Raw genomic sequence first — 27,559 nt, 5'->3', positions numbered from 1 at the left:
CTTCTTCCCAGAGTTCTCAGTGTGACTGTGAGAGAAGGAGACACAATTGTTTTCATTTCACTGCCCATTATCTAGTTCTTTTACCAAAACATCCCAGCTTGCTTCAAACTAGCACACCCTACCTTATCCCTTGCCTTATGTGCAAGGTGAGTTGGAAGAATTGGCAAGGGGGATTAGAAGGAAATGATTGGTTTGGTACACAGATTCCATCTTGAAGCAGTTAATACAGCAGAAGCAAAGAAGAAACAGAGACACAGACTGCCTTATCTGTGTTTGTGTCCTTGTCTTTATACGACTCAGCAAACCTATGAGTGAAGTAGACATGACCATTGTTTTCTTTCCACAGCCTATAATCTGATTTTTCTCATTAAAATATTCCAATTAGCCTCAAACCAGCACAGCTGAAAAGCAAACCGACGTGCCAGTCAAAGACAGGCAAGTGTTTGCAGCTTTGCTTTCAGCTGTGAGAGAGGATGTTACTTTCGAATCATCCCTGTTAAAATGTTCTGTCTTGAGATAGAGTTACCTTGGAGAAGGTAGTAAGAGTTCTTTTTAAACTTTCATTTTCATGCTTGGGGAGTAAGTAAGTAGTTACTGTAGCTCATAGAACAGAAATAATGAGCCTCCAATTTTAAGAGTGATTTTGTACTTTGCAGTAAGTTTTGAAACAGTGACTTGAATACATTTAGCCAAGAATCCTCCCAATCTGATACAAGAATTTTGTCTCCTCAAGTCTTCTTCTCACACTCACATGTTCAATCCATCTGTTTTACAATGTATCTGCAGTTCTGTTTCAGTTAAAGAGAAAATCTGAGTATATCAATTAGTTTGATAATAAGTATGGTATTTTTTTCATTATGTGATAAAGCTGCTAAGTGAGTATGAGACTGATAGGGCTGATTTGATGGAGTACCATTTAAGAGTCTTCTTAGAGAACTCTTGTGAAGGGTACAACTTTGACATTTTAGTTAGCATGTTTAGGAAAAAAGCCAAGCAAAGCTTCAGCATCTGTTATGTGCTTTTTTTCTGTTTCTTCTTATTTACACATTTTACATGGAGGAAATTTTGCTGCACATTGTATGGGATTGTTGCTTGCTTTGCACTGGCTGGAGTTTGAGAGAGCAGCTCATGTGAAACACAGCTGAGTATTACTATTGCTGCAGTGGGTCAGGTCTTTTTCCAAACATGGAAATTCTGTCAGTCATATATTCAGAGCTAATATTCAAGTCTGGGAATTGGTTTAGAATATAGTATTTGCAAAACCAAACTTAGAGGTAAGTATTCCTATGTTTGATTACAGTATATGAATCACTCAGATGTGTTTAGGTAAGAAAATAGCTTGTCAAGCTGCTTCAAAGCCCAGGACTGTGATATGTGTAAGCACATCCCAGGTTAGAATGTGCAAGGATGGGAAAGCACATGGAAGTCTGTGGGTGGTTGCAGCATACTTAGGAACACTTTAGAAACACCTTTGTTTATTAACCATAATTGAAGTTAAGTTATGAACTGGCCACACAAGTCTCAGTCTGTATTTTCAATTGAAACCAATATTTCATTTTTTGGGAGCATTTTAACAATTTATGAGGTTGTCATTGTCTGTTTCCATTCTCATAAACCGTATGTAAGACACAATATTACAGAATTTGAAAAGTAAGTCTGAAACACAGATAAAATCTACTGCTGCAGTCCTAGAAGGAAGCAATAGGAGAAAAGAACAAACCTGGAAAACACAATGTAATTGAAGTTATGGCTGGCTGGAAGACAAGATGTTCTCTGTGTTCTTAGCACACTAAACCCAAGCTGTTTGGAAAGCACACATCTCTGGCTAGAAATGGAAGAGGTTTCATTTTTCAGACACAAGAAACAAATGCAAGACAAAAAAAGGAAGAATCCTTCTGATGTCTTTACTGTTGTGTCTTGCATCTTTGTCAACGTCACAGAATCACTTGCCAAAACTTACTGGCCACTTAAAACTGGTTTTCCAGGGTACTTTTGAGTGTCGTCTCATATAAAAATAAGATCAAGCTGAAAAGGCTTCTGATTTCATCTTCTTGTCTTATGGTCTGTGAAATTATTTGGTTCCTTGGAAGCCACTGATAAAAACAGGAGTTAACATTGCTGATCTGTAGAACTCCATTAACTTAGTTTTCAGGGTATTTTTGTGTCTTACTATTTCATTTGTATTGTCCTTTGTATCTGCTGTTTGTTTAAAGCTGTGAAGTTTAACCCTAACAAAACCTACTGTAGAGTGGGCCTCATTTAGAAAGACATCTTCCACTTTGATATTTTTCCTTCTGTGAGAGATTCTCCAAAGTATTTCAATCACAGATGTAATGAATTGAGTATCCTCTGTTTTTACATTTGTTTCCATGTGTGCATTTTCTGTTTCTCATTGTTTCCCCCTCCTCATCTTCTAATTCCCTTGTAAATTCTTGAGACACATATAGAATATTAGCTTTTTACATCTACGTTTTCATCTTTGACTTTACAATGGAGAAAGAAAAAGAAAGAAAGCAAAGAAAGAAAGATTGATTTAGAAAAATTTAGGACATTTCCCATGCACTATCAGCTTGCATCAGTTTAATGTCCACCTTGGGTACATTGGCATATCCTGTGAACAGAACTGGGAGTACTAGTGCCATTTAACAAATAACTGCAACAAAAGGCTTGCTAAAGAAAAGGCCTTAAATCAAATGTCACAGTATTCTTTTTTTGCTGAAGTGACATCAATTCTAGACCTGCTCAAAGAATGATGGTGTTAAAAAGTTGCCCATAGCCTAATGAATCCAGGAACGTCGGGTAAGGATTTGGAGGTGATTCAGATCTGGAGGTTCTCTCTTATGTTGTGCTCCATTCAAAAGAATATTCCCCTTCTCAAGTAGAAATGGTGAACATCTGTCACAGTTCTTGATAGCCATTAGGGCAGACTTTATATGTTGTTTGTGACAAGTCATCTCATCTAGTGGACACATTCAGAAAACAAAGACACATCTGAGCCCAAACAGAGGTGAAAAAAAGAATTTGTGAACTGGGGCAAATCCTCTGTACCAGTAGGTAACTCTGCAGTGTGAAAGGTGATAAAATGTCATGTTGTAGAGGTGACAGGTGCAAAGCCAATGCACAGCACCATGTCATTCTCATCATTGTCCTCAAGGCAGGCATGGACTTCTTCCTGAATTAACATTCATAAAATCACAACCCAGGAGTAGACCATGGCACTTAACTGCAAACAGTAATGAGGACAGGGTACTATGAAAATCCTCCTGCATTTGAAAACAGGAAATCTGTAACTGCATTTGTTGGAGGGAAATAAAAGCTACAGTAGTCTATTTTTGAGGAATATATTAACATTTTTTAATATCCTTGGAGGTGCAAGTTGTGTTTACAAAAGAACTTCAGCCTCTAGGAACCAAAATACCTCACTTAAATTACTTTTAGCCTCCTTCATATCTAGGTTATAGATAAGAATTTGGATTCCCAAATGACTAAGACAGTTTCAGAGTATTGAAATTTGACTATTAACATCCTAGAAGAAAATAATGAAAAGTAAGAAAGACAGTAGATACAGAAAGGTCAAAGAAGTGGTGAATACTGAAGATGTATTGCTGTGTCAGCAATACGAATCACATAGAACTGTGGTCTAAGAGCTGATGTAGTACTAAAGAATGTGAGTAGAATTTACAGGGTGGTGAATTATATCCTGAGAAGTAACAATTTAAGAGATTTGAGAATGTAATGAGAAATCTGTTAAATACAAGTTCTAGTACGTGTATAAAGAGCAGAGTCTCCTGTAGATTTAGAAGATTATTAGCTTAAATTAAAAGGCTCAGAACAAGAACACAGCAATATAACAATATATTGTGTAGAATTCAGAAAAAAGAGTTCTTAGTGGCTGAGAGACAGACTGCACACTCCAGTAGTGTCAGAAATCAGACTGTTTAATTCAACAAGAACACTGAGCCCCATGGAGAATAAACTCTGAATGAAGTTTCTGTTTCAGCAGCAATGGTTAGATCTTACGGTTTGACTAAATTCAGACTGCAAATAAAGCAGAATTTTACCAGGAAACTGTATCAGATGCTTTGATAGCTGCACTTTTAAAAGCAGGATTGGATATTTATTTAAATATGATCTGCAGTTCAAACAGAAGCAATTTCAGAAAGGTTCCCTAACTATATCAAATATCAAAAATGACAAAGTTACTCAATTTTTTTTCTCCTGGTGGTGAATAATCTTTGAATTCTTCAGAGAATTAAAATAATTCTCATTTATACAATCTGTAGTAGAAGCACAAATTCAGAAGACCAGCACCAGCCAAAGTAACACAGCAACAGTGGTCTATAAAGAGAGAATGCCAGCCAGAGCTTTGGCTGTTTTAATGTGTGATGCTGAAATGGATTTTAACCTTTCTGGAAATTTCAACAAGGTGCTTTTGATGTCCTTACCTCTTTGTAAGTCACTGTTATGTAAAAACATTTGCTGTTTCAGTCTACCTTCTTGGAGAAGAACCAAGGAAGTCATGAATGCCCCCTCCCTGGAGGTGTGCAAGGCCAGCTTGGATGAGGCCTTGAACAACCTGGGCTAGTGGGAGGTGTCCCTGCCCATGGCAGGGGATTGGAACTGGTTGATCTTTAAGGTCCCTTCCAACCTAAACCATTCTCTGAATCTCTGAATTCTATGGAGATTGTGAGAGTCAGAGTACTCTTGGAATTTAGCATCTTCCTGGAAAAAGTTCCTGATTTTTGTGACTGGTGGCAGGAATGTCAATGAGTAAACTAGAAGCTGGAATCACAAAATCTCTTAAGTCTTTTATAAGTCACTTCCAGACACAGCAACCTTGTTTTGAGAAACTAAAACTTCGTTCTCTGACAATGGTTGGGAGAACCATTTTAGGACCATTTTAGGAAGTGGCTATCTTGGGAAAACTGCCAGAAAGAAGTAGACATCTGGACTTAGAACCTGAAGAGTTTACAGTGTTTTTCCATGGCTTTCAAACATTAGAATGCATCTGATTTGACAGGCCATTTCTGTGGTGACCTGCGAGGAGAACCTAGGCATGGATTTCCAAGGTGATAGGATTTTAGATTCTGTTGTAGTTGTGTCCACGTGCAGGTGTAACAGAATAACATTGTGCAGGCACACTGGCCCAGTCTTTTCATCATGTTCCTCAATCAGACAGCATCTCTGTGTGTCCAGAAGTGATCTTGAAGTGACAGACTGCAGTTGCTACTTGCAGCATCAACTGAGTCTGGGCTGAGGACTGAGAATGGAGGATAGTTTTGATGCTAACAGTACAGCCATCTGGAATGAAGAAAGGGCTCAAGAGCTGCAAAATGATGATTTGTGACCTGGTCCATTTCAATCTTGGATTTCTCTAGGTTTTGTGCTTTTTTTTTTTTAATGGACATTTATAGTGAAGAATTTATCATCAAGATTTTTTGCCTTATACAGTTAATTGTCCTACATTTAAGAGTAGAAAAGCATAGATTTCAGCTTATTTCGTATTAATGTTACAGAGGATACTACCTAAATATTACTTTCTTCCCATTGAAACTGACTTGAAAGAAGTAGGTGTAAAAGGAAATGCTGTATTAATGAAATAGGGATTCATGACAAAGCAGTAGTTGTTTTGAGTAAGGTCCTGATAACAGTGACTTTCTCACTTTGGGACATATTTTCTAATCCTGCCTCTTGGAGCAGTGTAGCCGAGTATGAAGCTTCTCATGAATGAAGTGGCATCTTTATTGACTGTGGAGATATAAAATCAGGATAAATGCAGCCCTTTCCCCCTTGTAGTCAAGAAGGTGACATTTAATATGCCTGGAGACCCATTTCCTGAATAAGCTAGAAAGTGTGAGGTAAAATGTTTCAGTGGGGCCCACCTCTAAGTATTTTCCCATTATCTGTGACCCTTCTTCCAAAATGTCAAAGTGTTCAGTACTGCATTTTGTTTTATCTGGAAGTCAGGAGTTAGTTTTTTACCACAGACTTGGCAAGGAAAGACAAGCTATACATTGCTGACGTGCCCCACTGAGCTTACATCTCTCTGTAACTTCACTCTTCATCCTCGTGAGAAGCCTATCCAAACTTACAACAGAAAGGTGTCCCCATGCACTCCCTTGCTCTCCCGTTGGCTGGCCTTGCAGAGAGGAAGCCTTTCCCATGATGATTTTTGAGTATTCAGAGCCACCAAGGGGAGCACAACTGGGCACAAAGCATCCTTTTCACCCCAGGAGCCTCTCTCCTTCCCTAGCTCTTTATTACACCCCTTCTGCTTCCTTTACCCTCAGGAAGCCAGATGTTTTTAAAGAAGAAGGGACACAGAGCTTCCAGAACCCTGCGGAGACAGGCGTACCAGATTGGTGAGCACTGTTTTTAACACACTTGGGACATTGAGGCACATGCATGCTCACAGGCAGGCTCGGCTGCTGGTCTGGCAGTGCAGAGCTTGGAGCACGGATTCTACCAGTGTTTGCCATACAGAAGCAAGTGGTGGTGTAGTTCATCCGTTAAGTAGCACTGCCTTGTCAGTTAAGTTCTTATGCACCAGTGCACTGTAGATGTACATGGCTCCACAGTGTTGGTAAAACTGAAATTCTGTTACTAGCAGCAACGTTCATATCAAGCAGCAAACATCTTTATCCACCAAGGCTTTTCCCTTTTACAAACAGAGCAAATCGGGAACAGACTTGCCTGAAGGTAGTAGAGGAGCACAAGTCTAAGGAAGTCAACTCTTCAGTCCTACCTGCACACTTGTTTTTCCAGTATCATACTGATCTTCTCTAAAGCAGGCTGACTGGAATGCTCATGAAATGTTTTACACTATACACTTATTCCCAAAATACATGTGCAATTATACACTAGGTCTTATTTAGAGGGATGTCTTAATAATATAGATTAATTTACAGAACTGACACTATCACAGGCAGGCCAAAGGAGCAGCAGAGATAACAGGGGGAGAGTAAGCCAGCTGTCATTTTCCCCATTAATTTGCAGAAATATTAGTTTATATCATTTGGTGCCTGCAGGAATTAGAAATAGGCAGAAAAGTAGTGAAAAAGCTAATCAAAGGCTAATACCTGAAAACTTCAATCGTGTGAGGATCCTGACTGAGGTTAATGGGCCTATTTTTACAACAGAAGTGTGGAAGATTCAGTTACAGCTTAATGTTCACTTTGCATGCTGGATGTGGTGGTTTTACACCACTTAGAATTTGGGACTTACCACCACACCACCCCCCCACCAAAGGTAAATTACAACACTACTCAGTATTTGGAAGTAAAATGAAATTATTATTTACAAAGTAGGTTAAGTATAAAATGCAGTAAACATATACAAATACATATATATACATATTCAACTAGACAATAGCCCAGCTAATCTTCCTGGACAAAAAGTCCAAAGGGCAGTGTACCAGGTAACAAGTTACGTCTATCCTGCTGCTGTTCTTACCATAGTCTAAACAATTCTTGATGCAGAGAAGCAGGAAAGGCCAGGAGGAGAAACAGTGGGAAAAAGCAAACAAGCAGGAGAAGAAAGAGAGCACTTTGAACTCCCAGCTATGTAGAAAAATAACAGACCAATGAAATGATTTAAGTGTATCTCCTGTGTTCAGTTCAGCCCCTTTTGGGACATATCTTGAAAACTTTATTTACCATTTACAATTAAGACACTAGTCTTAAAACTGTAACACTGGAAAAGCAAGTTTCTCTACTCATTTCTGAATCAATCTGCCATACTCTTAGTCTGTAGAAGACTTGTTCAAGTCTTATGACATCCTGAAGCCAGAATGTCATGAATCTAGTTTCTCCTTGTTAAACGGAGCAGAGATCAGCACTCTATAGTCTTCCACTATGCCTTGCACATCCCAAAAAACTTAATTGTAATTAGCTTACAGGAACCTGCAGTGTTTGAAACACTTTAGAGTAATGTCAGTAATATGATTTAGACTGTCTGCTTTATCAGGAATTGTTTAGAAGCTGGAATCTGCCGGAGAGTGGTTACCTTGGAATACCTTGTACAAGTTGCTTCATGTATTGCTAGCAGCTTAAATCTAGAGGACATGTTAAATGAGCCTTTGGGCCCTTCTAAGCAGTGCTGGAGCAAGCATCATAAGCCCTTGCAGCCCAAAGCATGAGCAGTAAGGAAATGTTCTGTGCCCAGACCAGGAGAAAATGCAATGGGCATTTTGTTATCATAAAAACATCTTTGTGCTTGCAAGAGTATAGTCTGGTACTGTAGAGACAAATGAAGTTCTAGTTCCTTCTACTGAGACAAATGAAGTTCTAGTTCCTTCTACTGACTAACAGCTATCAAAATTTTTATTTGCTAAGCTCAAACATGCTAAGTTTCTCTCTCTGGTCCTTCACTTATAAACTGCAGCTCATAAACGGCAATTTACTTTTCTAAGAGCATTTGTATTTTGTTTTAGTAAAAAATGTCATATTTCATGTGACATTTTCTCAAAGCATTACTTGGTTTTTTTTTAAGACATAGCTGATGAGAAGGAATTTTAAGAGGGTCTTCTTTTTTTTTTTCTGTGACCTGTGACTTCCAAGTCATTTTTCTTCTAAAGAGATGTATTTTTCCAAGTGACTAAGTAATGGTTCAGTGAAAGGTGGAGCTTTACAGAGAAGCCCTTGATTTTGAGGTGTTGCCTACAGGAACTGCATTTCTGTTACAGTTCAGCAGTTATACCAGTTTACTGGGAGGATTAATGTACTTAAAATTCACTTAAATTTTATTTCAAATTCACTCTTACTTAAAATTGAACCTAAAGCAAAATGAAAAACTAAGAAATTCTGTGATAACAATATCATGTCAGTGGCAGATTTTGTAGTACTATTTGCTTTCTATAAGCAATTGAACCAATTACATCAAGCATAATATTTTGCTTTCAGTTATGTCAGTATAAACCGATTCTCATATTTCATGAGTGCTCTGAGAGAGATATCTAACAGTGTACTCTTCCTACTCACCAATGCACTGTCCTCCTTGCTGATGAGTAATATCTTTGGCATTCATTACTGTATCATGTGGTGTAATCTGCGGTCATATTATTTCAACCCAGCTACAACTGTTGAGTATTTTTTGCTCCAAAAGTAAACACCTTTCAATGAGTCCATATAGATTCACTTCCTTCATAAGAAGGAAGATAAATTCAAAGCTATTATTTTTACCAGTGAAGTTCCATCCAGGTCCTTGGTAAAATGAATGGATTTCTGGTGTTGAGTTAAAGTGCATCATCAACAGCCAGTAAATCAGCCAGGAATCATTTATTAATTAATGGGCAGACATTAGCCTGGATTTTAGGTGGATAAGGTGCTCATGGGTCGGTACAGTGGGATTAGTACAGCACCTGAAGACAGCTGCTACCTCTCTGGTCTTCTGGCATTCTGGCATGTACACTAGAGAGAGTCCTCTGAAACAGTTTATGAAAACAGTGGAGTAAAGTCTGTTATCATCTAGATACAGAGAAAAAGGTGAAGGCAATTAGGCATCCTCATGGTAACTTCAGTAGAATTGCTGAAGACCTGTAATCAAAGTCTCTTTGAGTTCCTAAATGTAACATGAAAAAGAATACTCTGCAAAACAGTGTTCATATGTGCAGCAGCATCAATTAAAGGAACAGCAAATCATAACAAAGAAAGATTTTATGTTGCTATCAGACAGAACTTACATAGTCACACTGAGCAAGCCAAAAGCCACTGTAATTATTCCAGCTTTCCTCACAAGCTGGCCTACATTCTTGGGGAAAACATACTGCATCTGTTCAAAGTGATCCAGGGAAATGCCATAGAAGGTAAAGGGAGAAACATTATGAGATTATGATGGAATACACTGGAGAAATCTGAAACAAATACAGTTTCAGAAGAGTACCCATATGTTCAGATGTACATCATCAAAATCGTACCACCTTCTTCTTTAGAAAGCCATACGAGTCAAAACACAGGATTCCTGTTTAATTCAGTACTCATACATTGAATTGCAGTTGTCAAATTACATCCAGTGTTGCATTCTACAGACCTTGGAGTTTCGTTGGCTAGACCTAATGTGGCATCTCTTCACTCTTCCACATCCTGCAAATTGCTGATATGCAAAGTACTCTTGGCCATGAGGTGGGAAGTACATGACAGACTTTGATGCTCTGCCTTCCTGCTGTCACCTCAACTGAATGAGCACAAGAAACAAAATGAGAATTCATCATAAAATATCAAATCCATATCCCACCTTTCCTCAAACAGAAATGACCTTGAGCATAATGAGATCTCAGTCTGAGTAAAATATGTACAGTGTCTTGGGTTCTTGATGAAAGTTTTACTTGGATAAATTCTTTGTTGTTTTGGAGGTTCTGGGGGTTTTGACTTTGTTTTGATTGGTTGGAGTTTTTTGTTTGCCTGATACAAAACTAGTAGCTTGTTTGGAATCTTCACATACAAAGGGAATTTCTAGCAGGTCCTTGTACCTTAGTTAAATATTTTCTTTTGGAAGATCTGTTTAGCAGAAAAGGGACCTCATAAGATGCAAAACCAGCACAAACCACTGTTCCTAGTTTGCATGGGCATTACCAGAATGTGATAGACTCTGGGTACCTACAGATGGCACACAAGCATTTGAAGTTTAAAGTCAGCTGCGGTAGGTTAGAGATCTACTTCAGTCTTCAGTGTGGTGGATGCAGGATCACAGATAGTCAGTTTCCACGAGGTATCCAGGAGTCGGTAGTTCCTCTGAAGTCATGTCTGAAGAGGTAATTACTTCAGCATACAGCTGAAGTACTTGAGATGCTTTCCAATAAAGTGTAACAGTAGGCAGGACAGGTTAACCAACCCTGCTTTTGTACTCACAACAGACACTCCTGCATGCATCTGATGCATCATGGTGCATGCATATATTTTTGTATCTGTGTCCAGTATATCTGTAAGCACACAGGTTTATGGTGCTGTAATGGTTTGCATGCATGAATTTTGCAAGTACAAGTTTTCAGTAGACCTGGGGTTATAACAGCCTGGGCTGATGCATAGAAGGGTACAACAACCACAAGTGTCACACAGTAGCAATGGCTGTGTATGGCAATGAACACCAAGGATTGGGAGGGTAATCTGAATGAATGAGACTACTGTGCCAAAGAACTTGTTGGAAATGGTCTTAGAAATTAGTAGTGAGCTATGGATTTTGTACTATGTCAGTGGCTTGGTAAGTGAGTCCTAACTAAATGTTCCAGTTGGATTTTACAGGGATCGCTCATTTTGCTACAGAGTGGTAGGTAATGCAAATCACCATTTGTTGTTATTTGTTTTCTAAACTAAATGATAAACCCAAGCATTTTAATTGCACGTATCAGACTGATGATGTTAAGGGTTGTATCAGAGAAAAGACTTGACAGATTATAATTAGTGGCAGTGAAGCACAACAATAGGATCAATGGAAGTGAATTAACAGACGCTGATTTCTATTTGAAAGAGAAAATTACACTGTAATTTAGAGTACTTCAAAATGGCACTTAAAACATAGAAAATTCTTTGGTCTTGACTGTACTGTGGCTGTCTCTTTTGAGAGAGATAAAGGAAAAAACCTTCCACATGGCTGATGTCTGTTTTAATGAGCCTTGCATCATTTCCTTGTTGAAGCACTTAAGCTCCTGTGTGTCTTTTCAGTTCAGAGACAGTTCAGCAATGGATGAAGTGCTGCATAATAGTATTCCACAAACCAGCTTTGATACTCAGAATTTGTCATGAATCTAGGAGGTGTTCCTATGCTATTAAACTGCCAACCTCCAAGCCTTCTCTTCAAATTAATGAAATCAGGTGATGTGTCAGCTGCAATGTCATTCAGCTGCCTACTGAATTCTACACTTGCTGCTGCCACTATACAACAGACACCCTCCAAGTAATTTCAAGATTGTACTGCTCATTCTTAATATAAAGCTGATTTTAAAAGGTCAGGACATCGAGGTAGTAAAGCAGATGCTCTGTTTATCAGTGGCAAAATTAGCACAGAAATTATAAGTTGCCATCAAAACTTGCTTTACCTTGGTTAAGGTACTCACCATTGTATTTGTTAGAGTTCCATCCATGAAGGAAAAGAAATCCAAGAATAACACTCTCATGATACATTGTAAAGCATTTACCATAGTAATTCAAATCATTAGTCTGGCTAATCTGGTGTCCTGCCCCTAGAAGGGGCCAGGCCTTCAGCTTCTGATTCATACCTGCTCAGTGAGTATTACTTCTCAGCTCCAAGGTGGTTTGTCACAGGCCTTTTAGAACAGTCTTGTCGTGTTATGCTCAGATGCCAAAGTTATTTTGTCTAGTCTTTCAGCAGTTACTAGACTTCAATTATTTATTCCTTTTCCATGTCAATCCAAAGGAGAAACTACTCCTGTTATACAACAAAAGAGGCAAGAAGTAGTGTCTTGTTACCTGATATATCAAATATGTGTTATATGCAATTTGAATAACTCTCTGCATTAAATACACTAAAGACAAGGAAAATGCTTGCTACAGTGTTGATTAAAGCAGTTGACTTCTGTAAGGATTATTTGTTCTGTGTTAATTGCAGAGTCATGTAACTACCAGCCTCAAGTAGGATAGAGAGTCAGACAGGAACTGACAAAAAGAATTGTGCCAAATTGAGCAAAAAGAGAGAAGCCTTCTGCAAAGGAGGCAATTCTGTGAATGTCTCCTTTCTTCAGAATAAAAAACAAACTAGCATACTCAGATTATTACAATAAAATGTCAATCACCTCTTTCATTTTGGAAGAATTAATGCATTCTGTGACTATCTACAGAGAATATGTAGTGCTATTTGATGCAGAAAGCTTTAGGGGTAGAATTCATAAATAACCATTTATACACATGGCAAAGAAAGGCATGTATTATACAAGTCCTTCTACTGGGAAAAGATGAAAATAATGCACCAAGTCCACTAATCTTCAGCTTCTTACATGACATTGTGGTGAACTACTCCAGCAGTATGCCACCCTCAAAAACAAAGGTGTAAACTGCGTCCTCACCTGGCTTGAGTTTGGGCTTATTTGGGCTTTGTTCTGGGGAGGGTTGTTGTTTGGCTTATTTCCTTTGTTAAGTAAATTTCTGTACACAAACATATAGAGAGGGGGTACATATAGAAGCACTTTCATTCTAATTAACTTTTGCAACAGTGAAATACAGTTGTTTCCTTTTTAATGTTCTTTCCTTATTCTCAGACCACAACCGAAAGCAAGTACACTTCATAATTCATAACTAGGATGTCCCCAGACAGGTGCTTTTGCTGCCTGTGAACAACTTCTAAATAATTAAGTAAGATAAAGTGAAACAGCCTGGAGCAAGCTCCAGATAAGGTCCTTAGCTGCATCACAACCTAATGAGAAAAGTACACTGAAATCAGTCTTTGCCCAGTAATAGTGGCATCAAGCTTCTGGAAGGCTTATATTGACCCTTTGATGAATGCACATGCCTTGCTGTATTCCAGTCTGCACCCTCATTAGCAAAGATTAAAGAATACTTAGCTCTTGAGAGACTCTTCCTGTTACAAACTCTATAATAAGCAGTACCTTATTACATACAGACAAACCAGCAGTATGAAGCTGTTGGTTCTAAACTGATAACCAACAGCAAACTTGCTTTTTCTATCTTGCCTTCAACAACTAGTGAAGATTTTTCCTGTTTTTTTGTGATAAAATGTTCTTGAAGTTTCAGAAGAGGCAGCTGATAAAATGTCTCTATTTCATAAGGAACAACTAAGGAGATGGTTTTGCTGTACACTAACTACTGCTTGTATTTTGGTACGTTGTGGGCAAGCACAGGATATTCAAAGGAAAGGATTTATCTTTCTGAGACTTTTTGATGTACACAGTTTCTGTTAGTGCCTGAAAGATCTACCAGGACTTGCAAAGCGTTTCTAGCTTTTCTGTTTCCAGCTGAAACCTGAAAATACCTGCAGTGAAGTCCCTTATGCAGTCACTGGCATTATTTTGTTCAATTGTATTCTAAGCAAAAGCAACCTCCTTTGAAAATATTTCAGATTCATTAAAGTAAAAACATGCTGTTGGAGGAACATTACATGCAGCTGTAGCAATCAGTCAGCTTCTGGTCCACTCACAAATGTTAAATGCAAAGTATGCATTTAATTGATGGGAAATGCTTTTGGATTCCTTTGGCCTTGTGTACCTTGTATTACTGACTCTCTCTGAGCTCTGTATTAGCATCAGTAATGTTGTTGGATAGGCAATGTTCACTTCAAAGTTTCCAGTTTAGATCTAAAACAAACAAAGCAGCGTGACACCCAAGCTGAAATACACCCAGCTTTGCTCCTTGACCTTTGTATCTATATACACTGTTTGCATGGAGGACCAACACAGCTCTGCTTACAGTTTCTCATGAAGGTAAACAGGCACTTGAACAGGATGGTGTATGTTTTTTGAGTTGAAGTGGCTGGCTTTGCTGCAGAGCTTTCTGATGGAGAAGATAAGTAAAGGATTTACTCCCAGTTTTGACTGATGGAAGTTTGAGGTGGAACTTTACCCCATTTTTTGCACCCATCAAATAAGCTAGACAGGTAGTGCTGCAGCATGCTTGGTGGCCAGGAGTCTTCATGTGTCAGCTCCCTTTATGTAGCTCTGTCAGTTTATCTAATCATTTTTATTGTTACCTACTGTGCAATTTACATACTTTTAGACACTTGTATTGGTGTGTCTCCTAGTGTTCCTGTTGCAAAGCTCTTAGAACGGAAGGTAGCAAACAGACCAATGCTCAGTGAGCCTGCAGCATTGCTTGGCTTGAATAGAGTGCTGTGGAGTCTTCAGAAGGAAAAGGTCCCTGCATCTCTTTCATAGAATACATGCACATACACACATCTATATGCATGCACACGGACACTTAGACTACAACTGATAACAGTTCCATGCCACTAATCTGCTTGCCTGTTCTTTTCTGTAGCCCAGATGATTTACTGAATGCATTGAATGAGGGTATCAGCCGTGCTGATGTGATCATTACATCAGGAGGTGTATCTATGGGGGAAAAGGTATGCTAAATTTAAATATGACTTGCTACAATATATGTAAGAATTTCAAGCCAGAGTCATCAGAGATTCTACCTTTATATTAACATCTGCTGACAAGGAGTTGTATTTTTTGAGGGGAATGCTTAAATGTGATTAAGAAAATAGTTCTCACTGCTATCCTCATTCCCTTTGTTCTTATTACTGTACTATAGCAGGCTCAGTACAACAAGGAAGATTTCAATTCTTGATGCAAGTAATTTGCAAATGTGTTTATTTAAGGATGATTTATGTAGTTATGATGAGGAAGGTGCTTAGTTAATAGTACACAAAGGCAAGAGACGTCTTTTTATTCTTAGAACAGGTGAATTGTAGATAGAATAAAGCTGCTTTGAAAGTACTCCGGAAAGCAACCTGAGTGTATAAATAGCTCTTTCTTAATAGATGTGTTTCCTGAATATACCAAAGCTATATCTGTTACAAAAATAGTTTTATCACATTTTGTGCCTGATAGTCCTACAGGGGCAATACCTACAAGACACAGTGAGCTGATATATTTGCCTTTTGAATCATTAACAGAATTGTTGATTGAGTTCCTGTTGGTAATCCCTGTGCCAAAACCATCAAAGAAAATAGGGATACACAGATGCTGGTGGGGCCTAGATGAACCTGCAGGACATTTATTAATCATGACTTATGCGAAGGAAAACTCAGATTACTTTTTGATCCCAGGCTGAATCTGTGAGTTTGGCAGGTAAAAGAAACATCTCTCCTTTTTTAACTAACAGATGCTAAAGACAGTCATTAAGAGATGGCAAACATGAGTGCTGATTTTGTCACTCCTGTGAGTAGAAATCATATTGTCGGGTACACCACAAAAGTGGATAAGTAGTTCAACCAGTGCCAATTTCATTCAATCCAATTACTGTCCTCAGTATCCCTGGAAAAATAATCACAGACAAGTACTGGTCTTTAAATTGAGAACGTGGGGACATACTGCAGACAAGGGAACACTAGGAAACAAGTGGTCTGCTGAATGGTCTTACAGGCATTTATGCCTTCCGGTTAATTTCTCCCCAGGGCGAATTAGAGGCAACAGCATGAAGTCAATAGACTCTGTGTTCCTCTCATGGTGATATGTATCCAGTCTGATACTGAGCTGTCAACAGTTTTGATGAAACAGCTGTGAACATCCAGAAAGTAAAAAGAAAGTAAAAATGGAGTTAATGTAATCGATGATTGAGAATTCATGCCTGGCTGAAAAAAAGTTGCTGCTTTCCAAGTATGCCAATACACCCAAAAAAGACCTGCAAGGGAGCTTCAGATCTATAGCTTCCAGTCTGTCTTCACAGATGACTGTTACATCCTGTGTCTTCAATCTCACTAAACACACAGACAGGATACTGCATCTCTGAGCACAGCACTTTTTGATGAAGGCTAGCAAATAATTTGATTTAAAAACTCTTTATGCAAAATCATTTAACTTGAACTAGTGCACAAGCCACCCACAGTGTCTCCTTTCTAAGGACTACTAAACCCAGGCACTGTGAATTAGACCATGTCCCCAAGAAATTACAACAATTAAAGTATCCTGGAAAACTATGATTTCTACAATACATGATTGATTTCAAAATTACTAGGAGATCTCTGACTCTCCTGCTAGATCGCTTCCATGGTGAATGTTAGATGATTTCATGGTTTGAAAACTCAGCTTTGAACCATAAAGGCTTTTTTCCGTCTTTGACAGACAGAATATAGTAGGCATTTGTGGGGTCCTGTAAGATTCTGATGCTTCAGCTGACTATATATTGCTGTGTCTTCATGGAGTCAGGTTTGGCACCAAAAATAAGTCTGTTCTTCACCTCTTCTTTTTGAAATTGCCTCCATTCAAATACTGGAAATTCCCCACTGGACTGTAGCACTATCAGGATATGAAAAATCTTTCATCTTCCCTTGCTATTAATTAATCACTCTGCATAGTTAGATGGTGCAAGCAACTTTGGTGTCACTTAATTGATTTTCTTTTTTTAATTCAAACAGGACTATCTTAAGCAGGTGCTGGATATTGATCTTCATGCACAGATTCACTTTGGCAGAGTTTTTATGAAACCAGGGTAAGAAATATTTCTACTTAAGCAATACAAATAGAGACCATATTGGGCCAGATATCCTATATAATTGTTTTAGTAGATTTCAGTTTTACAAATACATGATAAACTATGTGGTAGATGTGAAAAAAAGCAAAGCCAGTCCTGGTGAGGTTAGTCATCTTTATGGGTGAAATTAACTGAAACAGAGAGACTACTTTTTATCAGTAAGAGATACTGCTATGGTACGTGTTGTGAATCAGGGTTGGGGACTAGAGGGAAACCGGCATGGGACAAATATGGCTGCAGTCTGCACTGTGATCACAGAGCTCAGATGTTGAAACTGTTATGAAACAACCAAGACATTTAATGGCTAGTTTACTCAGTAACCACCTCCTTTCACTTCAAAATTTGCCTAAGTCATATTCCTTCACAAACAAGCCATTTTTGATAGAGGTGGAATGATGTCCAATTTAAGAAGTCTTATCCAACTGGCACATTGAGCATGGTAATTTGAAAGTAAACACAATTCTTTATGTGTTTCCTTTACCTCAAAACTCCAGCATTACTTTCCTTTGCTGTAGCACTGCTAATTAATGTCTCTGGACATGTGCTTTCCAGAGAAGACAAAACTATGTGTATTGAAAATATAGTTACCTTCCACAGTACAGTGGTGGGGAGATGTCTGCAGCTCTGCCACAATAACCATAGAATGCAATTTGTTTGCAAACTGGATTGGCATGGTCCAGCAGCATAAAGACAAGTGCAGCTTTTGGGAATGATTCCCTCCAGCCTGTAACTGCCACCAGGAAGAAGAACAGAAAGTAGGTGTTTGCTGTGAAAGCAAGCAAATACTTTTACTGTCTCTGCATGCAGTCCAGCATAGAACTGCATGTGGGTTTGGTGCTTGTGCTGCCATCACTACCACCTCCCTTCCATGAAAGGAACAAGTGAGCTGAAAGCATGTTTCTTTCTCTGTGGGTTGTAGCCCTGGCATGGAAATTTCTCACTGTTTCTGTCCTACTGCTGCAACTGATTTTGGGGAAGTCCCAAAACTGAGGTCTGCACTTCAGCCTTTGCTGCTGACAAGAATGGATAACCTGATTTAGAGGATTGAGAATATTGTGTTCTGTTTCTGGCTTCTCTGAAAGCAAATGTAATTCTTTCTTCCAGAGAGCCCTCTGTAGACTTTTAGCAATAATTTTAAAATAACTAGATAGAAAAGCTTTAAGAAATATTATTTTCCCTGTTTTATGCCATAAGAAAGATATTTCTTACTGCTGCTATAACATTTGGTCATCTAGTGTTACTGATAAGGTAAACACTCTCATATCCATTGGCTGTAGTGAAACAGCAAATACTGTCTTAGTATTTTATTAATGCTGTCTTTAAAAGCCTTAGATATGAATTTTGATTACTGTGTTTGGAAAAATTCCCATTAACAAGTTCCAAGAGCAAAGCCAGAGTTTGGTTTATATGCTTCTGTTTTGATGTGCTGCATGACTGCACAGTGATGCCTGGGACTTGCTGTTCCTCCACCTGATCTGAAAGTTACTGAGTTCTACCCTGTCTAGCAGCACTGCCAGAAGAAAGTACTGGAAGACTTTAGCAGTCATGTTGAACTCTCATCTGAGAAGTCTGAGTTTCCAATAAATAAAAATTAGCAACTAGATTTTTCATGCCTTATATGAGAAATGAGCACAGCTCTGTAACTGCATAATTTCAGTGTTACTTCTTTGTTAACTGGCTTCTAGCATAAAGACAGGCTTTAGATTCTTGATTACTGTTTCATCTGCTCTTAGCTGTTTCCTAACCAGATGCAAAATCATCTGCTTAAAACATCACAGCTGAATACCAAGCAAAACTAGTCCTGTCATCACAGAGAGAGGATTATACCCCCAGCATGGAATAAGCAGCAGGTTTATTGCAACAACATAACAGTGTTCAAAATCTAGTGCAGTTATTAAATAACTTTCTTTTCCATAGCTTGCCAACAACTTTTGCAACTCTGGATATTGATGGTGTAAGAAAAATAATCTTTGCTCTCCCAGGTAAGATGTTTTGTGAATTACTTTTGTTGCTGTGCATGGTCAACAGACACAAAAAAGAACAGCAATGTTTCACAGCACCTGTCTGCTGCTACCATCCCTAAGGAAGGTGCCTGTAAGGTTTTCTGGGAAATTTCCAGAAAGCAGGAACTTGCAGGAATATACTGAGGAGTTCTTTTTTTGGCTCCTGCCCTGACAATCTGCCAGTGCAGAGGTCTCTATGATTTCTTCCAGGCAACAATTTCCTTGGGTTTTGTAACTGGTACTACACAGAGGTGGTATTCTTCTCTACAGCTCCCTCCACCTTCACCATAAGTATTCTGTGCATGCAAGTCAATGAATCCACTCTGAAGTATTGGAAATTGAGGCAAAAAACTGAGAGTGCCAAGGAACACATCACAGAAGATCCTATTTTCTCATGATTGTGCTGCAGACCCAAGCGAGGGCAGCATCGCTTCACCTCCCACATCAGCCTGGGCAGTCGCCTCCTTCAGAACAAACCTTTCCCTAGGGAATCTGACTACAAATCTCTACCCTCCTAAATCAGGAGGATTTTTCTTTTATTCGTACTGTGCCCACTCTGCATGGATTCCTGACTACATAAGGAATGGTGTTATTGATAAGCTGGTGAATTTCAGAACTATCTCCAGTGCTTATTCTTGCTCTCGTTTTAGTTGTTGTGGTACATTTTTTTTCCGGGGGAGATATCAATGGAGCATGTGTCTGATTGTAGTATTTGTTTTAGAACTGTGATCTAGGGAAGTCCAGATGGGTAGGATAAGTAGTGTTCGACAGACACTGGTCATGTATCTCTCTTGCAAGTCAACAGAAAACATACATCGGTAGAATTCTCCTCTGAACATGTACCAGAGCATTTTGTCACTGCATTAGGGAACTGAAAGTTGTTTTTTCATAGGTCTTTGACATCTTAATCATCAATCAAGAGCCCTGTCAGCTAGGACAGTATACCTTGCACCAACCCAGACAAATCTAGGTGTAAGACAAAACACACAGAGGAACATGGGCAGTTCTGGTTAGAGCAGAATTTCAGCACACCATCAGCCAGAGAGTGTAGCTTTCAACAGGTGTACTTTCCCAGTGCCGCTCCAGTCTCACGTGAAACACTTCCCGCATATAGCATGAATAGCTCAGAATCCTTTGGAGTGCAGCTGCTATGAAAACATGAGATCATTTTTGTCATTTCACAGAGTAAATAACAGGAGTCACCACCAACTGTTCTTGGTCCTACAGGCAACCCTGTGTCAGCCGTCGTCACCTGCAATCTCTTTGTTGTTCCTGCATTGAGGAAAATGCAGGGTATCCTGGATCCTCGGCCTACTATTATCAAAGCCAGGGTAAGAAGCTTGTTCTCTATTTTAAAAGTCTATCAAGATGCAGAAGCATAGCTCTTTGGGTTCTGAAAGGCTGGCTTCTAGGGGGAATCTGAGCCCTGGGCTACTTCTGTCAAATCGAAGGAAGTTCACACAAAGCAGAAACACCTTCTCCAACTCTGTTAATGATTATATCTGTCCCTAAACTTCTGAGAGTTGGGTAGTCATCTAATGCAGCAAGATGCACAGATGCAGGGGCAGCCACTTGGTGGGTTTTTTAACAGGATAGCTTCTGCTTTAAAAAATATTCTTTAAACCTGTGGTAAAAAATGCAGAGTAACAATCTAGGACTGCTTAACAAGTTGGATAGTTCTGTTTGCAGTAGAACATGAAAACTTTAAAGCCTTTCTGTTCCTGAGCTATTTACACAAATAACCCACATGACCCAGACTCTAAGCAATATGAATCCCGTAAACTACTCACTTAGCTTTTACCAGAAGTCATGGATGTTGTCCCTGTTTAATGTAGATTCAAGGCATGTTACTATGATGTATTACTCTTCTGATTTTGATTCAAGTAAGTACCAAAGGACACATTACCTATTATAGTTTTCCTAGTGTCCTTAGCTATGCACTCTTCTCTTGCTTCTTTTCCCGTATCTCTCCTTTGTACTTCCTCAGGCATCCAGATTTTTATTTATCCCACAGAAACAAGACTGGAAATGATAAAGCTTTTTTTTTCCAGAGAAATACTATTTTTAAACTCTCGGTAAAGGAGCAACTTTGGTATATTCCACTTAATGCTGTGAAGTCAGTGCAGCCTGAATGTGTGACACTGTCTTCCTTTCTTTGCTTCTTCTGCAGTTATCATGTGATGTAAAATTGGACCCCCGCCCAGAATATCACCGGTGCATACTGACTTGGCATCACCAAGAACCACTACCTTGGGCACAGAGTACAGGTTAGTGCCCAGTCACACAGACTGACAGCTACACTCACACAGGTCCTTGCCTTCCTACACGTCTAAGAACAACTAAGGCTGTGCACATCTCTTCTGTGTAGCCTTACTTAGATGGGCTTTGCTGACACGCTCGTGCACATGCATACACGTGCATTAGTATAAAACTGAGTTACAATGTGCCTTTCCAGCTTCAGCATTACAACTCCCTCTTTCTGAGTAACTTGCCTTTATATACACACCTCTATGCTTGCATATGTGCACACATTCCTTTCTATAAGCATCCACTCTTGTTTACTTGCTCTCAGACATGTGTCTTCTTATGTTTGCTGTGGTGCAGGTACTAAACAAACAAGTTGGGGCATAGGTAGGAACAATACAAACAGAGAAGTGTGATCCTAACTAGAGATGGGAGAAACTTTGTATGCTAAGACTTTTGTTAGCCAGTGTTGCCACCCAGGCATACTTCTGGATGCTCAGCTGTAGTTGAGCTAAGTGCTACACTTGAATACATTTTTACCTCTGTACTGCCAGAAGACTGACTCAGCCACCTTCTTAAGAAATTCAGGTCAAATGATTTCTCTGTCAGTCTGGAAGTTTGGAAACCAAGAAGCTGAAGGGCATGACTTTTCATTGCCTTTGATTTTTCATCAGTATTACCATTATGATGCTGGTTATCTTCAGGACAGGTTGTGAGGCCCAGAGTCCCAAAGAAACCCATTCTTCTGTGGTGGTACATGTTACAGATTTGTGCAGCCAGCCACCATAACAGGGTCCAACGCTACAATCCCACTGAAAATTGCAAAGTCTGAGTGAAGGTTTCCAATTTCTCTTTTATTAGTTCTCAGGTTACAGCTTAAGATGGCTGCCTGTGAAGAGGGACCCCTACCCCAGATCGTGCCCTCTAATTACACCTATTCAAATTACTGAATTTGAATTTCAATTATATTCCAATAAATTCCATATGCATGGAATTTTAATATAGTCTAAGTATTCCAATTATATTGGTGCCCAGCATCCAATCGCCAAGCCCAAACACTTAACTCTGGTTGGTGATCTCTTGATTTCCTACTGGCTTTCTTCATTGCTGGGCTGGCCTTTTTCTGAAGTTAACTCATTCTCTTGGAATTGTTTTCTTGTTCCTTATCTTCATTCTGCTTACATCTGCTCAATTCAGCTAGTTCTATGTTAGCAGCATTAGTTTTATCCAAAAGTTTACACTCTGCAAGCTCTTGCAGCCTAAGACTTAAACTACTTAAGCTACTAGTGCTCAGCTAGTAATGCTAAACAAGACTACTAACAGAGGAGAGTCCAGTTACTCAAACTTACTCTGCAAGAGTATATTAAAAATACTCAAGACTGTGCGTTTGAGTCTATTAGGTTTGCTAATTGAAAAATAAAATAATTTTGATAGGATTAGAAATTCCAATTGAGAAGCAACTTACTATGATAAGATGTGAAGTACAGAGAATGTGGAAGGCTGGAGAGGAAAGCAGTTAGTAAGGGAACGAGAGTATAGAGAGACAGAGCAATGAGAGGCTAACTAATGCTCTGTAGAGTTCTGTGTTTCCATCCACCTTGGACCAGCAAGGTGCCTGCTCCATTAATAAGGCAGGGACAGGAACGTCTTTCTAGGAACAGCTCTTGCTCCCACAGTGTGTTGCAGCATTTGAATCTAACTGAAAACCTAGCTGTCATTTTTCCTACCTCTCTCTCTCTCTGTGTCCTGTAGGGAATCAGATGAGCAGTCGTCTGATGAGTATGCGCAGTGCCAATGGACTGTTGATGCTACCTCCAAAGACAGAGCAGTATGTGGAACTTCACAAGGGGGAGGTGGTGGATGTCATGGTCATTGGAAGGCTATGATGTCACCAGCAAGAACGAAGCTTTGATGCATGTCCACATATCATTGACTGTATCCTGTAATATGCAACGGCACAGCTAGTTTTTCTGATTTGGATAAAAGTTGATCAGTATAGTCAACATCTTGAATTATATTTCAAATGGAATTTAAATAAATACCTTTTAAAAAAACCCTTTAAAACAGATCTTAACAAAGAAATTTATTCTGATTATATCAAAGCAACTTTTTCCTTTCCTTGCAATTGCTTTGTGTGTTCAATGCTAGTTCTAATAGCGGTAGCTTTTCGTAGACAGCAGTAGGTGCCTGCAGAAACTTGTGTTTTTTCTCATCTTTAAGATACAACTACTTAAGCTCTTAAGACAAGGCTGTCTGCTTATTTATACTAGCGTAGACAACACTTGGATTTCCCTTATTAGTATGCTTCATAACTGCTTCACAGAGAGCTTCTGCTTGTTCTTTATCTTGTATCTCGTGTTGATGTGCACAGTGCCAAAAGCAGAGTGGCTGCACTGGGAACGCGATGAAGCCCTGAAGTTTTCACACCCCGACGCCCATTCAGGGAACTCTCTTGTCCTGGCAGCCACCCAGCTCAGTACTCTTGGGCAGTAACTGGATACCTTTTATTTCAATGAACAAAAAAAACCTGCTTCCTTAAGTGCTGACAGCCTTTTTAACCAATACATTAAAAAAATGTACAGAACTAAAAACTTTAAAAAATCAAAGACTGATCTTGTACAGATATTAGTGTTACCAGCATTCATGTGGAAATTAAATGAGCAAAGAAATAAAACTAATGTTAAAGAACTCTGTACCATAACATTTTCTGTAATGATATTGAAACTTAAATGAATAAAAAAATCCTCAATCATTATTTAAAATTTCATCTGTTTAGCCTTGGTGTTTGAACAACAACAACAACAACAAAGTAGTTTCAGAGAGTATTTGGGATGGGGGAAGAGGACAGGAAGGAAGAGAAAGCAGTATTTGGAACTAAGGGCCTTCCCTCATCGTGACTGATCTCGTGATACAGAATAAGCTCTCGCTCATCTCCTGAGGGACAAAATGAGGGGTTTTCCAGCTGGACTAGGCAAAACTGGAGACTACTTTTTGTTTCCTGTCTAACTTACAGAGCAGTTACAAATAGGCCTTGTACTGCGCTGCGTCTGATTAGGTAGAGGTGGGTTTGTGCAGTTTTTTTAACATGCGATACTGGGACTTTTCAGAGCTTGACAGATGATGTGTTTTGGTAATTTCACACTTCATCTGTGATTAAGACCATAGTAATGCCCTACAACACCTTGCTTCTTAGAGCTTATGGGTAGAGTGTTATCCTATCGATTCCATTTATGAAGCCAGAACATTTCTGTAAGTATATTTTGAAGACTCGTGGAGGACACAGAAAACTGAACAGTTCTGTCTTGGTAGACCAGACCTGTAGTTCTGTGATAACCAGAGAGAGCAGCCCTGAGTCTGGTTTTAAAAGCAGCCTCTGCTGTGCAACAGCCTGGATACTCCCCGAACAGGTCATGGCGCAGTCTGAACGCTGCACCTGAAGATGCTCCAGGGACCGATCATTTAGAAAAATAGTAACGCAAGCTGCTGACTGCATTTCTGTGTTCTGGACTACATGTCCACCTTCATGATGTCTCTCTTTCTAGTACCAAATGAAATTCACGAATACCTGTGTTTACTATACCAGTATTTTAAACCACAGAAGGGAGGTAAGAGTTGGCTCATCTCTGAGAAATAATGCAGAACACTGACTGTTGTAATCCACAGGAATATGTTACAGTTAAGAGTTACTATGGGCAGCACACCTGCTGAAAATGGGAAATTTAGAAAGGACACCGGTAACAACCTGAGTGATGATTGTTCCTGCAACTGGAGATGCTAGCAAAAGATAAACGAGAGATGTGAGGAAACCTAGCCAGAAATATCTTGGGTCTAGATTGCGTTCAAACCATTACTCAAGTATGTCAGAGAAGAGCTGACAGTACTTGCTGCCTATGGCTCTGTTTCAACGGTGTCTCCACATTGTAACACTTAACAACCGTTGTTCACAAATAAAGTATTTAGAGGTTAATAAAGACTTGTTTTTCTTAAGTCACTGCTAGTTCCAATAATGTCCTCTGCTCAGCAAGAAAATAAGCTCTGCAGTTTCTGAAAGGGAGGCACACACCTCAGCCTTCCAAAACACTGAGAGCTGTAGCAGTGTGCTGGGGAGGTAACTCTGGGACCTGTATAGTAAGTCATGATTACAACTGTGACTCAATATTAAACCTAAACCTAAAAGAGAATTTGCCTCGGTTGTTGTAATATAAATGGATACAAATGTGAGAGAAACAGATAAATTCAAGTGACAGTTTTAAGATTCCCACCTTACAATTTCAGGAAAGTTGGATCGTCCAGAAAAGAAATTAAGGACAAATGGATCTTTGAGTACCTGGTTACTTCGGTTCAAGGATTGTGACTTGCAACTGGAAACATTTTAGAGAGTGTTTTCACTGTTTTTACTGCTCTAGATAAAGTTTTTGCATCAAGATAGTAACTTACTCAACAAGAAGCAGTGCCAACAATGGCTGAAGATTGGTCTGCTGAACATCAGTAGTGGTATTCTTACAGCATTTTCTTCAGTGCCTGTATATGGGAATGATTACCTGCAGTGAGCCTTCTGAGTCCTGTTCATCCAGCTGGGATAATCCTACAGTGACCTACAAAATCCTGCAGCAACTTGTGCACCCTGGCTAGCTGGTAGCAAAACCCTGACTATACACCTAGATGTGGGCAAAACCTTGTCTATACACCTAGATATGAAATGTCATTCAAAAACTGGCTGCATTTGATCAGATAAATAGAAGACTAGAATGGTCTCTTTCAAGTACTAATTTGAAGAGTTAATTACATAAATTACAATGTTAATTCTGTCTTGATATTAAAATATGCTAAATGTGGAATGTCTTTGATATGTATGTTGTTGTTATAGTATGACTCCAGAGGCTAATAACCAACATGGGATCTATGCTTTTGATTCTTGAGCTGAAGGACTGCACTTTTACCACACAATGGATGTTGCTAAAGGACAATATGCAGCTGGTATCACCCTGCAGGTTTCTTCTCCCCAGCATGCTGCTCTACACCAAGTGCTAAAGTTTGTGTTCCTTGACATGTCTCGGTCCAGAAGATGCATGAATGGTCTTCCGGCCACAGATGGCCTGCACATACCCTGCACTAACCACAGAAGTTCCCAGTATAGTCTACGCTGGCCTGGTTCCAAGTCTGTCAGTGTTGGAATGGCATGTGCCAGCATCATTGCCATCATTTGGCAGCAGTGTTCAGGGCCTGCCTAATGTCATGCTCAGGAAAGCTCTACAGGCTGACACCAGTGCCAGCACTATGTATGAGAGTTGAGCCTTTGGTGGGATATCTTATTTTGGATGCCAAGCAAAGACAGACCAGCACCTCCTGTGATCCTCTGTTATGTTCTAATACTCAACTTCTCAAAAATAGCACCATCACCTGAACTGTTAGTGAGGGGGGTTGACAGACAAGAGAAATATACATTAAACCAAAACAACCAACCAATCAGAAAAAACAAGCAACATATCACAGCTTTGTTTTCTTACATAATAAAAGCACTGGGGTGTTTCCAGCTGCCTATATTTGGAGTGGGCAAAGAGAAACCAACCAAAGTTTCAGGCAGCAAAAAGCCATCAGTATTGGTTAACACTGCAGACACATTGCTTGGCAATTGCATAAAGATTTGTCAGCAATCGAGTTCAATAGATTTTTAAGCACAGAGTCTCCTCCTTGGATTAATTTATTTGGTATAACTTATTATACAAATAATATATATTTGTTTATGTAGCTTTGTACTCCTCCTGAGGAACTAGATGGGAGAGTGAGAGCATCAAATGAGGAGTCAGCGCCCAGTTCGGGCTGTGCCACAAAGCAGTAGATTGGGTTGACATGTGATGATACTTACATGCTTCCTTTTACCTGACAGGCGATAAACAACAAGAAGGACGAGCACAGCTGTTGAGATGCACAAAATTTGCCCCAAATTTCATTTTTCCTCAGCTGGAAATGTGAAACTAGTTTTTAATCGCAAGAAAAAAAAAAGCATGAAAATTGTCTGTCAATTATGCTGACACTTTTCAAACATTTCTGATATTTTTTTATCCCAAATAAATCCAGGAATATAGTCTCAGTCTAACAGTTATTTTTGAGAGGTTATTGTATGCAATCCCCAAAATCCAGGTAATAAACTCTGTG

The 27,559-nt window shown here is 39.3% G+C and overlaps 1 protein-coding gene across 25 annotated transcripts in view; it reads left to right on the top strand.

Annotated features, from left to right (window-relative positions):
* GPHN (gephyrin) overlaps nucleotides 1–24,165 on the top strand; it is a 284,583-nt gene extending 260,418 nt beyond the window's left edge. For 13 of the 25 annotated variants that reach the window (XM_064147437.1, XM_064147473.1, XM_064147419.1 and 10 more), the window contains 6 exons: nucleotides 14,937–15,024; nucleotides 17,041–17,114; nucleotides 19,074–19,138; nucleotides 20,387–20,490; nucleotides 21,330–21,426; nucleotides 23,156–24,165. In XM_064147437.1, coding sequence (XP_064003507.1) covers nucleotides 14,937–15,024; nucleotides 17,041–17,114; nucleotides 19,074–19,138; nucleotides 20,387–20,490; nucleotides 21,330–21,426; nucleotides 23,156–23,289 — 562 coding nt within the window. In that variant the 3' untranslated portion in view covers nucleotides 23,290–24,165. Of the gene's footprint in view, nucleotides 1–6,290; nucleotides 6,363–14,936; nucleotides 15,025–17,040; nucleotides 17,115–19,073; nucleotides 19,139–20,386; nucleotides 20,491–21,329; nucleotides 21,427–23,155 lie in introns of all 25 variants that reach the window. The other 12 variants (XM_064147342.1, XM_064147377.1, XM_064147351.1 and 9 more) reach the window with 1 other exon arrangement.
* The last annotated feature ends 3,394 nt before the right edge of the window (nucleotides 24,166–27,559 follow it).

This window comes from Pogoniulus pusillus, chromosome 1, assembly GCF_015220805.1.
Source record: "Pogoniulus pusillus isolate bPogPus1 chromosome 1, bPogPus1.pri, whole genome shotgun sequence".
Lineage (NCBI taxonomy): Eukaryota > Metazoa > Chordata > Aves > Piciformes > Lybiidae > Pogoniulus > Pogoniulus pusillus.
The sequence above is the reverse complement of the archived record's forward strand: the minus strand, read 5'-3'. Positions and strand labels throughout refer to the sequence as shown.